Source organism: Ostrinia furnacalis, unplaced genomic scaffold (genome assembly GCF_004193835.3).
Source record: "Ostrinia furnacalis isolate ACB-3 unplaced genomic scaffold, ASM419383v2 OfSCF0587, whole genome shotgun sequence".
Taxonomy (NCBI): Eukaryota; Metazoa; Arthropoda; class Insecta; order Lepidoptera; family Crambidae; genus Ostrinia; species Ostrinia furnacalis.
In genome coordinates this window covers 124,654-140,908 of record NW_021130826.1, presented here as the reverse complement: position 1 = coordinate 140,908, position 16,255 = coordinate 124,654, and the positions used below count along the sequence as shown (strand labels likewise).

The 16,255-nt window shown below is 35.8% G+C and overlaps 1 protein-coding gene across 2 annotated transcripts; it reads left to right on the top strand.

The window, feature by feature from the left end:
- Positions 1–649: 649 nt before the first annotated feature.
- On the top strand, positions 650–15,293 carry Kal1 (anosmin-1 Kallmann syndrome 1). 2 transcript variants are annotated; one of them, XM_028323010.1, is made up of 10 exons: positions 650–829; positions 2,501–2,744; positions 8,609–8,795; positions 9,495–9,693; positions 12,067–12,251; positions 12,658–12,800; positions 13,219–13,372; positions 13,916–14,057; positions 14,201–14,267; positions 14,860–15,293. In XM_028323010.1, the coding sequence occupies exons 2-10, from the start codon at positions 2,577–2,579 to the stop codon at positions 15,025–15,027; spliced, it is 1,413 nt and encodes a 470-aa protein (XP_028178811.1). In that variant the 5' UTR covers positions 650–829; positions 2,501–2,576; the 3' UTR covers positions 15,028–15,293. The 2 variants fall into 2 exon arrangements, with proteins under 2 accessions (XP_028178811.1, XP_028178810.1); XM_028323009.1 differs by having other exon boundaries at positions 651–768.
- Positions 15,294–16,255: the final 962 nt, after the last annotated feature.

Here is a 16,255-nt window from a genome sequence, read left to right as displayed (position 1 = left end):
GAAGTTAACAACCCTGAGTTGATAATCAAGGTCGTGGAGATACTTAGTGGTTTCGGATACATTGGTTCTTAAACAGTCTTAAAAAAGCAAATATCCTGACTGTGAGTTGGTGTTAGTCCCGAGCCCTCACTCCTCAGTCTGAGTCCAGTCTACCCATAGCTCGTACTACAATTCAGTTAAGTCATCAATAACTGACTAGCAGGCTATATTTTGGTCAAACTCTAAAATTTTTAGCAACGTAGGAATATCGTTGCACTGCCTTCAAAGATAGTCTGCATCAGCTTGTTTCCTGTACCTCTTTCAGTGACAGCTTGGCTGCAGCAAGCTATCAATTTTTTTCAGAGCTCTACATTTTATCAGCAGACCATATCTTCCATCTTCATTGCAGAAACATCGTTGCAATGTCTTCGTTGACAGTCTCTACAGGATGTTTCCCGTACTCCAAAATCATCAATAGTTTGTAGCAAACTGTAATTTTTTGACTGAGCTCCACATTGTAAGAATGCCACGTCTTCCAGTTTCACCGCAGAAACATCATTGCACCTACTTCATAGATATAATGATTCAAGTGATTATTACGAGGCAGCCCTACCAGACAGGAAAGCACCACCGATGTGTATTAATGAAGTTGATGCACGAACTGCGTCGGTGCGCACGCGCCGCCAGTCTTGCCGCGCGTCCCGAGCTCGCCGGCTGAGTCCAAGGGGTCAATGACACTCGAAAACTTTGACAAGCACATATCGAATACCGAATGACGTTTCGATTAAGGTGGATCGCTGTTGTTTTGTTTTTTGTGTTGTGAATTATGGTCGCCATGGATCTTGGACCGGTGCTAAACTATTTATCTACTTTTTCTTTTGGATTTCCTACTCTATGTTTGATCTAAGCACTTACATGTTAACTTTGAAAGCCTCAAAAAGTTTTTAAGTGTTTTAAGTGCTCTATCAATCTTTTATGAATCCTTGATACTTAAGACATAAAAATAGCAGTACTTTTTTTTAGTTTTATTTTATACCATATCCACGCGTATTTACTACTTTTAATAGAGCATTCTTTATCGTCTATCAAATTCCGTTCATAAGTATGTGATCCACAATAATACATTAAAGCATTTTCAATATGTAAACAGACTCTCACATTTGATATTATTTTTTGTTAGAAGTGTTTAAGTTATAATAAGGGCACCAAAACTTAACTGTAACTTAAAGTTGTAAACATAACTTTCTAGACTCTACTACTTATCTATAGATAGAGAAAAATAACTTTGTATAGTATTCGGTTTCATAATTTATGTATAGTACTTTACATACTATGCTAGCTTATTTTCTATTCTTTTAATCTAAGTAATCTCTCATTGTTTACCTACTTCAATTAATTATTAATCATCCAAAGCAAATATTCTAAAATGGACTTATGGACAGCCTAAATAGTTTAGTATATATGTTACAAGAAATGTATGAAATCCGTCATTGTATACAATTCCTAGGATTTGTGTATAAGTCCTAAAATCACCCGGAAATGTGTGATGTAAATTATATTAGACACATTTCCTAGGAAATTTACACATTTCCTAAACAGCAATCGGAAATGTAATTAAGATTTCTTTTTTTTTTCCGAAACTTAAATGGCGCTCCCGCGCCGAGGCCGCTGTGTATGTGACAAGGTCGCAAGTCTAACCTAACCTAACCGAGACTTTGTTATCCAGCTACAGGAGTACTAAAACCTTCATGTCAATAATAGTTTAATAAAAGATATGTTAAAATTAGGGTTTTCCAATACTTCAGCGTAATATGCGTGATGCCGAAAGAAAGGTATGCCAATAGGCAAATATTTTTTTCAGTCAAAATATAATAGTGCGAAAACAACTTTCAGGCTAAACAATAATAGTTGTGAGTTAAAAGTACCTATCGGTCAATGTGGTTTGTCTAAATAAAATTTTAGGCGTACTGAGGGGCACTAAATCACATGACTGCGCTTGTGCCGCTTAGTTTTATACATTTCCTAATACAATATTGGAATTCTATAAAATTCCTAGGAAAAGTATACATGTCCTAGGATATGTGCGTATTAAAAAATCTCTGAAGCAATATTTTATACATTTCCTAAATAGCTTCGGAATTGTATACATTTCCTAGGAATAGTATACAATTCCTAGAATTCATACATTTCCTGTAACATATATATTTTTATTACTGACACTATTAGCCAATTTTTTTCACGAATTGTTAACAATATAATCGAATAAATGTTTACATCTTAACAAATACATAAATCAAACACTGTGAAAGTCTACTTTCAATTAACATTTGTATTTCAACTTCCGTGATTGAAATATCGCTATATTTCTGTTTTCTTTTCGCTTGTTTTTCGTGAAATTTTCTTTCAATAACTTTTTACTTTATTCAGCAGTCGACAGCACATCATTTTATTCACTTTAGTAGCGCACAGTGATACAGCTTGATATGTTGTCGTCGTTACTCACGATAAAAATACATTTCAGATGGCTTAATCGTTAATCAGAGCAATTGTAGTCACCAATCGTCGTTCGTTAAGTGATTTGAATAGAAGATAAACAAATGAAGCTCAGAATGCATTCGAGGGTCCTGCTCGCTTTGGTGGTGGTGTGCCTGGTGCCAGTGGTCTGGTCCAGGGTCAGAAGGTTCTCGAAACACCAGAACAATCAGCTATCGAAAGCCAGATGCGACCTCGTCTGTTTGGAGGCGAACAAAGAAACTAGAGGAAAGGTTAGTAATATTTTTATTTGTAACATCCGGTATAACTTAACTCAATCATGAGCAATAAAAGGTTTTATTCTGGTATTTGTTCTCCAGTTATATTTATATTGAGACCCTTATAGTTAAAGCACAAACAATGTTGCAGTTTAAAGCTGGGTTGCACCATCGTAGTTTAACTTTGACAAACGTCAAAAAAGTGTCAAATTCCATACAAAAACCACCGGTTATCGTCATACTTACGCTCAAAATTACGTGGTGCAACTCAGCCTAAGAAAAGATAAGTAGAATTCTAAGATAGAGAAACTTTTGGCACCTCATTATGCAACAAAAACTGTTTTCAATGTGAGTAACGCATGGATTAAAACAAATAATTATGTTGTTTATAAGAACAAAAAAGCTCTCTTGTTTAAAATTCTTCAAGCATAGCATTTACAAATAAACATACCGCGTGCCTGACCATTTATAATTATAATTTCAATTGTATCATCAATGAATATTCTATACAATATCAGACTTTTTCCCACGATGTTTTTCATTGCCACAAAATGGAATAAAGTTGTAGGTAAACGCACTCAATTATAATAAAGAATCCTCGTGGTTTTTGTTACATCTTAATAAATTACGACACAATGGATGTAATGTAGAGAAAGCCCATTATCACGCAAACTTTTTTAATTTTATATTTATTGTTTGATCATTACAAGCGAACATGCCGCTCAATCACACTTTCCTAACTAACTTAACATTAAATAAATAATATTAACTCAGGTTCAGAATTAAGTACTTATATAAATTACAATTTGTTCCTTCATATTCATGACAGCAAGATTTTTATGACTGCGGTAAATAAATACTAAAGATGAGAAAATAAATACTATTATATGAGATTTTATGATTGAGAATGCTTATTTTCTACATTAGTTAGGTATGAAATAAGCCTATTTTCGTTTCTGAATTATCTTGAATTGATGTGAGATAATTCAAGCCAAATTATAGTTGATTTAGCCTAGGTGCACACTGATTTTTAGTCAGTCGATAGTTGGGCCCGATTCTAATATAATTTTTGTGAAGAATCGGTCGATCCAATATGCGCACTTTCATACAGTGACATCTCTCTGCTGATTAACAGCCCGAGCCAACTATCGGCCAACTAAAAGTTGGTGGTCTGCACATAGGCTTATTCTTAAATCAGATTCAGAGTTTTCATTCTTACCAAATTTCATTACTTAAGTAGAAAAGGGGCACGCTCAAGCTAAAAATGTAAATTCTGAAACTGTGCAGTCAGCATTCTCTGCAATGCCCTGTATTATTGTAAAATGACGTTAGAAAATCATGCGAACCTACTACACCCATGTCTGTTGGGACAACATTAAGCGAATAAACTTCTGTTATCAATGAGTGAGTAGATGCCTTGATATTTTTCCCGCGTTTTTAAAACAAAGAAGCGATTCTGCAACTTTATTATACAAAAGTTTCTTGTTTCACTTAAAACAATAACTGGTAAGAGTTGAATGACTGAAATGATTGTTTAGAGTGAAACTTTTGCAACAAAACATGTAAAATGTTATAATGCTTGCACGTCTGAGTTTTCACTAAACATTTAAACTTAAAATTATTATTTTCTTGAAATTTTATATTTGTTGTATTAGTGTAGATGACAATATTATATCATGTAACGTTTCATCTTATGTACCATATTATTATACGTGTTATTTCGCAACAAAAAATTGTTTGTTATAATAAATATTATCGACCAAACTTTTCGTACGGTTGTCGAAAATTTCTTAGTGCGTAGAGCCAGTTATTAACCCGGACCCATTAATTTTCAACAGTTCTTGCGTTCTTATACTTTTTGTGAATGAAGATCGCCACATTTTAATACGCCCCTTTTTTCCCCCTTTTTAATATCTTCTCTGCCCTATAGTCCTCTAGCGCTCTGTGGGGTCTCACCTTGTGGTTTTTTTATAAAGTGCAGTTCCCACGGTTATGGTCCTTCAACGGGATAGTTAGGCAATGTCTTGAAGTTAAGACTTGGTAACTTTCTCTACTATAATTTCTAATAAGAACTCTACAAACTTTTAACTGATTCTCTTTCCACTTTCCTTTTTATAAAATAGTAATGTGCATATTTCTTTTTAAGTAGCATATATTTCATTAAGTGATATACCTTCTTAGATACTGATAGTCATAAAGCAAAAGGCAAAAAAACTTAAATTAAATCAGTCTCGCACTACCTACCTATGTATCGTAATAAAGAAATATGTATCGTAGGTAAAGGAACCATTGAAAACCTGCGCAATAGTTAGTTGTTGACCATCATAAAAAAGTCTGTGACAAATTGACTTTAGGCGTGTTAACCATTTAGTCATAATAACCACGATGCACGACCCTCGGCAATGAAAAACACGCAATGAATCACCACAGTTCAAAGACATCGTTATTTTGAAACTTAAGACTATAAGGGCATGCCACACTGGATGCCGTGGATGCGTTCTACGGGCAGCGCGTAGCCTAGCCCACATCATGTATGAATAATATTGACGGTCAGGGCAACGGTCAGCGGTCCGGGCAATACAATCTGTCAGCGATCATGACGAGGCGAGGAAGCAATCTGTCAGTGGTGCGGTTTGCGTTCTTTGCTCATGCGGTCGTGCCCGCACGGTCAAACCCCATCAATACAAAATGTATAGAGATCAACAATGTTGTTCTACATGATGCGGTCTGCGTTCACTTTGACCGGCAGAATGCATCCAGTGTAGCAAACCCTTAATGGATGTTAATCGAGTAAACTCATTGTAGTGCGCGTACGCATTCTCTCCAAACAACGCACTGGGTTCAATTTGCACAACAAAGCCCCCGGTTATTAAACAATTAGCACGCTTTCTTATTAAATAAAGCAGAACAATGGATTGTACGCACAAAAATATGAACTGTCTTAATCAGTTTAATTGACGAAATAAAAGTGGGAATTAAGTTTTACAATGGCGATTAACTCTGTGTTTACATTATTTCCACGTTAACTTGAAAAAATCCGATTGCCTAATGTAAGAATCGAACCCATGATATTTCGCTTGCCTACGTCTGCTCTCACCATATGAACTACTTACATTTACACATTGAAGTAATATTACTACGTATAGAACAGACATCGCGAACAAAATATGTACAATGCGGGGTGCGGGGCGGGAATTTGACGGACAGCTGTCAGTCAAATCCATGACTATCAAGTTTCATAATTTATGGCGATAAAATCTGCACCAGAAAATGTCGTACTTCATTGACAGGATTGCACGAATAGTGACGTTCCTGCGGTCGCCTCATCATAGACATTGTGAAACGATTGTGAATATAAACAAATCGGCTAAATTGTGTTAAATTTTCATGGTGCTCAAAAAGGTTCAGCTACTTACATTATTTTCTTTTATTATATTGTGCGTTTCCTGTAATGTAATCTAAGCTCCCCTCCCTTAGACTAAAATTAGCCCTCCTAGACAAGTGACAAAACGTAGCAGTTGAAACATTCGAAATCACTTCGCTCTGCCGTTTTTTGGTGTTAGTTACTTCACTCTGTGATGCGATTTTAAAATTACAACTGGCGATTCCGAATTCACAACTGAGGGGACTAAGGCTAATCGTGTTACTTGTGCTACAAGTGCGTATGGGCTTCATACTGATGCTTAAGCCATTAATTATTTTTTTTCCCGATTAAAATCTAATGTAATCGATAATAGCCTTGAGAATCGTTAACTGGTATTTTCTAATTCGATAAAAAAATTACCCATCTCTAGTTTAAAACTGTCATCCAACAGCGCACGAAATATTATGAGTTATAGATAATGATACCATTACAGAGGCGACACTTCGTTTACGTTTAGTTTCTGCCTATTGAATTGGATACTGTAAGGAAACATCGTCATCATCATTTTAGCTACTGGACGTCCACTGCTGAACAAAGGCCTCCTCTAATGATTTCCACATCGCCCAGTTGATAGTGGCCTGCACCCAGCGTCTTCCTGCTATCTTCAGTCAGTCCATCTTGAGATTTTAGAAAAATTCCCACTCGTCACGGTAGGAACAAAGCTAGGGATGACCCACGCCTTCACTCCAGAACCAATAAAATAACTGAAAGTCAGAAACTTTCAGTTATTTTATTGTCTCTATTGTTAACTATCTCAGTGGTTGAGTACACGTATAATAGCTGTGAGGTAGAAGTTACGGGACTATTCCCACCTCTCCTTTTCACCGCTGCATCTCCTGTGTAGCTAGCACCTAGACTAGTTGATTTAAAGCCAAGGTATATCAGTTTTTAGGTAATGACTTAGTGCATCTAAAAATGTAAAACTTTCTAGTTTTTTGTAACATTGAAAAATCTAAAAAGAAGCATCATTTTTTTTACCAAGTGTTTCTAAGAAATTTAAATGGAAGCTTTTGATGACAACGTATTGCTTACTTTTTCAGCTGTCGAACGAATCACTTTTATACTCATAGGTCCTGTACATCGGTAGATTTGGTAAATAAATGAATCCATCCGGACTCAGAAACTAAAAAAATTAAAATAGCTGTAATTTTTTAATACTGGATTTGTCGATTAAATTGATCATATTACTGCGCCCTAACGGGTCGGACACTGGTGACCAGACACACTGTACAATTATTATAATTTTAGCCTATCTCGTGAGCTAGGTGTCAATAATTAGGGTGATTTACTAACTAACCAGTCGCATACGAACAACAGCAGTGAGATTCAAACAAGTTTGATCCATGATGCCGCACGACTATTGTGTGAGCCCACCCGTAACCCAAGCTTATTTAGCTTAACACAAGGGGCTGGACGGGACTATTAGTAATTTGTGCAATACAAAGTGCTTATAATCTTTAAAAAAATCTTTTTATTGCTGTATTTAACCTTCCTTTCGTATACTAATTTATGCGTCAGTGTCAAGTCTGCGATTTTTATTCTTTGAAATTTTCGCAAAATGGCTGCCGCCGCGGTGACGCCTTGTAATTAACAAATTAAAATTAAATTAGTGTTTTAAAGTGCATAAATGTACAATTAAATGGTAAAAAGTCATTCCTTGATTTTTACTTAATATCTATCTGGAGTTATTTGAACAGTATTTTCGTCTATAGGATGGCATATTTCAAAAAACAAAACTGCACTCAAGCGTGTTGTCACAGCAACCGCTGAGCACATACTAATTGAATTTCGATCCGTGGACCTATTTACGTGCCAGAAACAGTCTAGTTGACATGTCTTCTCTAGTACGTAGTACATTATAACTCAATGCATTTACATGAATTTTTATTTGTTTATGCGGAGATACCAAATTATAAGTTTAAGTGCAAGGCTTAGACTGGAATATGTTATTAACAAAACCGACAAAGGTATTTGGAATTTATGATATTAGAATAAGCAATATGTAAGTAGTTTTGATAAAAATGTCTATTGTTTGATAAAGTCGCAAAAGTTCAAGGTTTTGTTCACAAGCTTCCATTCTGAGCTTTAAGTTGGCTCGATCTGATAATAACATTGACACATAATGAGCAAAGCCTGTTTAAAAGCTTATTTAAAATGTGTATTATATTATAAATATGATTCCTGTCTGTATTAATGTGAGTCATTCGCGTCGAGCAGAATTTTTTGAAAGTTCATGGTAGAGCTTTTTAGATTTCTTGCCTTCAGTAGTAAAGTAATAGGTGGGTAGTTGGGTACCTACCCTCTCGAAAATGTGTAATATTCTCATTATTAATCTAGCATCGGAATTTTTTGTATTTACTCGTACAGAGCTTACCTACTTATTTTGTTATTTTAGCCGTGTGATAACGATATGGAGTTGTGGATGGATTTTAAACTTAGTTATTTTTGTTCCCAGTGCCGATCACAATGCCGTTCCCAAGAACAGAAGCCGGGCACCTGCCCCATACAGGACACACCAAAATGGGCAGCCGCTTGCGTGGAAGCCTGCAACGCTGACTCGCAGTGCGATGGCACTCAGCGCTGCTGCCATCACGGCTGCGGGTCTACCTGCAGCGAACCTTTGGACCTTCAAGTCTTACCAGGTAACCTTTGAAGAATAGAATACAACTGTCACCCGCGCTGACTCCCAGTTCCTTTAGACCTTCAAGTCTTACCAGGCAACCTTTGAGGCACAGAATACGATTGTGAATAGCACCGTGTAGATGAAGTTACAATGGGCAGCAGCTTACGAAGCTTGCAACGCTGACTCGCAGTGCGATGGAACCCAGCTCTGCTGTCATCACGGCTGCGGGTCTACCTGCAGCGAGCCTTTGGGCCTTCAAGTCTTACTTTTGAGGAGTAGAACACGATTGTGACATGCCCTTTGTTCCGTTAGTTTCACTTCACGGGTGAAAACATTACTTGGATAATCGTAATAATTCTTCGAAAAAGTAAGCCACACATAATTAGTTGTGTAATCAGGTAATTTATTAATATGAGCATGTATGTTTGTAAGCTAATTTGATTCTTATGCGTAAAATATACAAATTAATTACACATTCATAAGGATAAAATAATACAATCTATTACTGATTAGTCGTTACGTTGGCTTTTCTATTTTTCTTTAGCTTGCCCACTTTATACATAATCCATAACAAAAGGATTTATAACACTTTTTTATTACTATTCTTCCCTCTAACCACTAACCGGCCATTGTGGAAATCATTGTGGGAGGCCTATGTTCAGCAGTGGACGTCCTATGGCTGAAATGATGATGATGATGATGAATTATTCTTCCTCAGGTCTCCCTGCTTTGCCAACGGTAGACAAAGTGAAAGAGAAGAAACGTGCTGTGGTCGTCCAGTGGTCTGATGGCGTGGGAGACGCAGCCAGAGCCGTGCCAGGTCGGATCCTGTACATCTTGGAGGAGCAGCACCACGTAGGCCCCAAGTATGAAGAAGCAAGGCTCGGGGACTGGAATATGCTGCTGAGAACCAATAAGTAAGTACCTAGCTTTAATCATAATGTTATGATAACGATACCTTATGGACCGACGACCTCATAAAGGTAGCAGGAAGGCGCTGGATGCAGGCCACCACCAACCGGCCATTATGGTCATCATTTGGGAAGGCCTATATTGTTCAGCAGTGGACGCCCTATGGCTGAAATGATGATGAACGATGCCTTAAATCATGCTCGATGTGTACTGGCCTAATAGATTAGGAAACGTCACTAGTATGGGAGCTAGTTCAGATCCTGTACATAACACAAGTGTATGGAAGCATGAAAACCAGCGTTATCTGTACTCGTGCCTAGAAGTAAAATTCAGGATTTTTTTTATGACGAATTAAATGATGAGAACTCGAAGGATGATTTTACGTACGAGCTAATAGGTTGATATCAATATAACCAAAACATTTGGTTTTCACCACGCCTACAATACCTTTTCCAATTTTTTAAGCGTAGCTTGTAAAACTTAACACTTTACCGTCAGCTCACTTAAAATGTTTTAAAGCACTCGCTTAGAACTTGGTAGCAGGTGTGTTGCATTCAGGTCGTTCAAATAGAGAGTACCTACTCTATTATTCCTGAAACAATTTCGGATTCACGACCACTCTGCTCTACCATACATAGCGGAATTGTCTTTTGTAGGTAGTTTACAATGTTAATGTAGTTCTTAAACAATCGGAGATGGTAGCATTGTCTTTCAACTCAGGGTTATAATAACTTTTAGTAGTTGAAATTAAGCATCCAAGACCAGGTTGCTTAAACGAAAACAGACGATTTGATAGAGCCGTACCTACCCATAGGACTCAGCTTAAAACACTAAGGGCCGTATTATACAATTATATCAAAACTCTAGGTATATAAACTATATAAAGTGAAGACTGATGCTATTTTAATGATAACGGGACAGAGAAAAACATTTTTCAGTAAATAAGCTGATCAAAATCGACTTTTTTATCTTCAAAATCCATCACAGACTAAAATAAAGATTTAAATAAAGATTCATTTCATAACGACTTGAAACCTCTCCACTAGGAGTAAAGTTTAAAAAATCAAACAAATGAACGAATTCTTCTAAATTTTGTTGCGTGGAACTTACCCTACCAAATTAAGTAACTCTGTAGGTCAATACTCGCGTAGTACCTAAACAATGACTTTAATTGGCGATGCATTTAATTCCTACGCTTTCTATCACGTCTTCCGCATAAGACTGTTATGTCTCTAGTATGTAGGTATGCTCATCACTCCGTAACTAATAGTAACAATGTAGTGACGTAAATGCTCACTTAATATTAATTCCCTTCTTCATGAATCGTTCTACGACAGGGTTTCCCAAACTATGGGTCGTGGTGACCCAGTGGTGGGTCGCGAACAAACATTAATGGGCCCTGCCTGTAGAACGACGACACACCATCCTACCGATCCAACCACTGGGCAGCGGGCGAAATTTCCTATAGGTGGGTCCCGAGTTTGGGAACATGTATTAGATGAGTCGTAGCCCAGACAACTTTGGAAACCACTGTTCTACAAGGTACGGCTTGGGGCTGATTTTTTCCAATCGCCGGAAAATTTTTAACTGAACAATAAGTATTCCAAAGAATACCTACCTATTCGTAACTACTAACCACATTTTTCTTACTGAAACAAATACAATAAATAATGAATGTTGTAGTCTACGAGTATAATAATGTCGTTCGTCTCTTAATCATTTCATCACGCGATAATAAAATGTTTGATTGGATCGTAATTTAGAAGCTCACTGGAGCACTTGTCCAGTGTCTGTTTCTGTCAATTTGTTTCCCCGCAAATATTACAAATTAATCATCGCTACCTGGGTTTCAATTCAATTATTATCAAAGTTCGATTATAACGAGCTGGAACCCAATTAATTGTAAGTTGTAACCTTTCATAACATGATTACATCACGGGCTCTGGAATGAATAATAATCCTACTTCATTGCAATTTCGTAGTGTTTTTATTGTCCGTAGCTGACCCTATAAATATGCAAAAATTGTACACTCATCTAAGGTGCATACGAGAGTGATGCTGTCAGTTTGCCTGAAATTTTATATCACCTGAAAGGAGTTTGAAGAAGGTTAGGTATAAGAATATCTGAAGATAATGAGACGATCTAGTGAAGGTCGCGTCAAGTGCCTGGATCCGAGCAGCGCAGGGCCAGTCTTTGTGGAAATCCTTGGAGGAGGGAGGAAAATAAGCTGAATGACGTCCACTGCTGGACAAACCAGCAGTGGACGTCATTCTGCTTATTTTTAAAACAACTTGTAAAAATCTAATTGCCTAAGGTGGCCTTATTTTAAAAAAATAGACTCGATCCTTCACTCAAGAATATCCTTTTTTTTTTTCAGGACTAGATCATCCCTAAAGAATCTTCTGAAACCTGGCCGTTGGTATCGGTTCCGAGTGGCGGCCGTGAGCGCGTCAGGCACCAGAGGTTTCTCAGAGCCTAGCGCCCCCTTCACTCCGAGGAAAGGGCCAAGGAATCCCCCGCCTCCGAAGAAACTGAGAGTCCACCCTATGAAGGCGGAAAACGGTAAGCCAATCAAGAAACCGTAATTTCAATCGTTTTGTTTAGATATCCGATAGTTACGTTATCGATTTACGTTTGAGGATATTAGTAAGCAACTAAAAACATGTTCGGATATAAAAGAAGAATTTTATTGATTGTTTTATGTAATTTATTTGTGGGTGTTATATCAACCAATCAATTAAAGTGGATTTATTGTTGCCGGTTGACTAAAAATATGTGTTAAATTTATTAGATGTTGAATTAAAATATTTCATAAGGTTTCATCTTTTAATCAACATTCTCTAACTTTGCATTTTTATAACACAAAATCAGCTTTCACACAATAATACTTAAAACTTATTTCTTAGGAAAATATTTTTATTTTATGAATTATATCAAAAACACCTAATATCAAAATAAATTCCCGCAGGGACCGTTACCGTCAGGCTGGAGTGGAAGGAACCCAACTCTGACTTGCCAGTCATAAGGTACAAAGTCTACTGGAGCCGCCGCGTCAAAGGCCTAGCTGGACCGCTGGATTCCGTGTTTGTCAAACACCAAATCGTCCCGAAGGTACGAAAAGCATGGATTGAATTCCATAGCATTTTTTTCTTTTTTATAGCCACTAAAAAAAGGATAACATGCCAGAAGTTTTTAAATCAAGCTGTTTTAGATTGACGAGGTTTGATTATGGTGCTCTTTGTGTGGGTAATCTTAAATAGATATACTTTAAGAGTGTATTTTGACTAAAGTATACCATATCACTGAAACTTTTTCATGATAACTACTGTAAGATCTGCGATGATCCCCTTTGCACTACTTCGTTCGTAGCCAGTTTCGTAGCTGGCTTATACGGGTATAAAAAATCTAATTTCGAAGCCGGCTACGAAACGGGATTAAAATGCCATGTCGGTCCAAAGGGCGATGATCTGGCTGGATCTGGCATGCAAAAAAAAAGTCTTTTAATAACATTCACTTTTACCTTCCACAGGAACAAAACTACGTCGATATCACCGATTTGCTACCGAACTCCATGTATTTCCTTCAAGTGCAAACGGTCAGCCAATACGGTCAGAGCAAACTACGAAGCAATAAGGCTTCCATTTTCTACAATACCACCAATGTGCATGAAAATCAGCGGATAGGTTGGTATTCTGTAGGTACCTATAAGGAAATCGCGCATTTTCAAACGATTAGTGTCGCAACACAAAATAAAATTTGTGGTCGGGGTTCGAATACCAATTCACACGCAGGTATAGGGATTGCCATAAAATGTATGTAGTATTTACTAGACAGGCTGTGTGTCGCTAAAAATTTGACAATAGGTAAATGGGGGAATTTCAGCTACTCATTATGACATTAATTAAGTTATGTATTAAATTAATAAATCGAGTGGTGAACAGGGTTTGGTCGTAGAAGCGAAATATATTTTAATGAGTTGCTCCCTCAACTCATCTGTAGTACCTACCTACATAATTAATTTTCATTTCTTCTGCCTAACTTATTTGATTTACTTATAATGGAAGCAGTAAAATACCCTTAAGGTGTGGACTAGCTAAGTAGGCATCAAAAGCTCACATTCTGTAAAATAATGTACTTAAGTAACCTAATTAGGTACCTACTTTAGTTTATGTATTTCTATTAGGAATAGGTATATTAAATGTACTAATATTCTATTTATATTTCAGATGCCCCACAACAGCTAGTGCAAAAGAATGATAAATCAAAAATTAAAGGACTTAAATTGCAGAAAATCGTTTGGTATAATCATAAATTAAAAGCAAATATTTCATGGGAACCTCTACCAAAAAATAATGAACAACCCAGAAAGTAAGTTATAACAGTAGGTAACAGTTAAAAAGCTTAACTTTGTTAATTCAATTTTGTTTAATAAATCCCGCGAGCCTAGCTTTAAATTTAATATTTAGTATTTTTTATTTTAGGTAAATTAAAAAACATGTATTTTTTTCCAGATATTTTGTCTATTGGCAAACCCTAAAATGTGACCAGCCCAAAAAAGACTTGACCGCAGTAACAGAGGTAGGTTAATAACAAAATCAAATTACGTTAGATCTTCAAAACATCGAAAAATATTTTTTTTCTAAGAGTACTTAATAACTACCTAATCTTTAAGTTTAGAGTATTGCAAAACGCGCCCCAATACCTTTATCTGACCATTTTTTATCGATATCTAAGAAGTTTAAATAGGTTACGTACTTAGATATATTCCGTAGAGTTTTAAATTAAATAAGTTTGTAAGTAATCGAATTTTATTAGCTTCTATCTGACTAGTGGTTTTGTTAAGTTACCAAGTTAATCAATAAGCCTTGAAAATGTGTGAGCTTCATTAATAATCTAGGTCAGTAATACGATAGGTGGTTGGTTCTGCGCAAAGGTGCTCCAGTTGAACAGCATGTGAATAGAGCGAAGTGAATGAAAACGCGCAAGTCTGCTCTGCCCGCGCTAACTTTTTAAAAATGACATGACCACTGACCTGAAGCTAGCAACCAAATAGAAAGACCGCGAATGTTCGAGTTGCCATCATTAAATTTTGAAATTCTACTATACTTGATTTTTACCCGACTATGCAAAAAGGTCGGTTATGTTTTTAAACCAATAATTTTTGTTTCAGAAAAATACTTTCGAAATTTACGAACTCAATTACCGCTGCAGCTACAAAATAAATGTTAACAGGTCACGAAAATCGAAGAAACCTGATTCTGAACTAATAATAAATGTGCCTGGTTGTGAATACTTTAAACAAAAAATTAACGCTACGAGTTTAAATTGTAACACTTGATAAATTTGTAATGAAAATTTTACTTAATGTAGAACAATTTGAGTGTAGTCTAGTGTATTACAATTAATTAATATTTAGGTCAACTTTTCAAAATACGACTTTGTAAGTACCTAGTTACTTTTTGAAATTGAGATTATGAACTATACATAGTACTTTTATACCTTAACTTTTTATCTTATAAGAACCACCACCAACTTAGAAAGAATGATTTTAATTGTAAAATTAAATGTTAAATGTGAGAGACATCTTAATTATTTTGATCTAAGAATAAATTAATTTATTGTGAAAATAAAGTTTAAGAAATTATAGATTGTTTTATTTCTGTAATAACTATGAAGTTATTTAGAATCATTACTTTTGTAAAAGTTTTGTAGTGATATCTTGGATTTGAAAATGGTAGCAATTAATAAACTGTGTTCCGCACTCTTGAAAAAAAGCCTAACTTATCCTAAATTATGCACTTTACTATGCCTATGTTAAAGTAAGTTAGTTAGTAACAATAATAATTTATTTAAAAAAATAAGAAGATCTTCCCTGAGGGTCCACGTAAAAACTTATTGTTTCGGGAAATTTTGCCATTATCAAAAATTAGTAAAGATAGTTTATATTTCTTTGGTTAGATAAACAATACTTTTTTAGGTAGGGGAACCTGTTGNGGTTCCCCTAGGCATAATATTAATTGTACGTATCTTTAACAGAATTAATCATTAAATTGAGTATTTGGAAACAGACGATTTGTTTTAATAAAGTCAATAAACGTGTTGACACCAATAATCAATTCACGTGCTTACTTTTAAAACTGACAAAACGAAACTCTCCCATAGATTTTGATTGGCATTTTAGGCAAGTGACGTCAGTATTTTGTCAATTCAATCAGACTACCTACTTTTTCTAATTACATTGCGACCAATAATCGTAATTTACAGGTAATTTAAAATTAACTAAGTTTTTAAGATCACAATGAAGTTTAATGATTTTTTAATAAAGTTATGATTTCGAATTATTGCGGAATGGTATCACATCGTCTATTATTATTACATAATATTGATTTATTATTTATATTTGGGACACAGAAAATAAAAAAAATGAATAATGGTTCAGAATTAAAATTGTTACAATTGCTAGGCCTGTTCATCTCCGCGAGTTTATATCGAAAACAAAACACGCACGATTGCCCCCTACAAGAGTACTATTCGACAAGGCCTCACATACGAGCGAACATTGACTC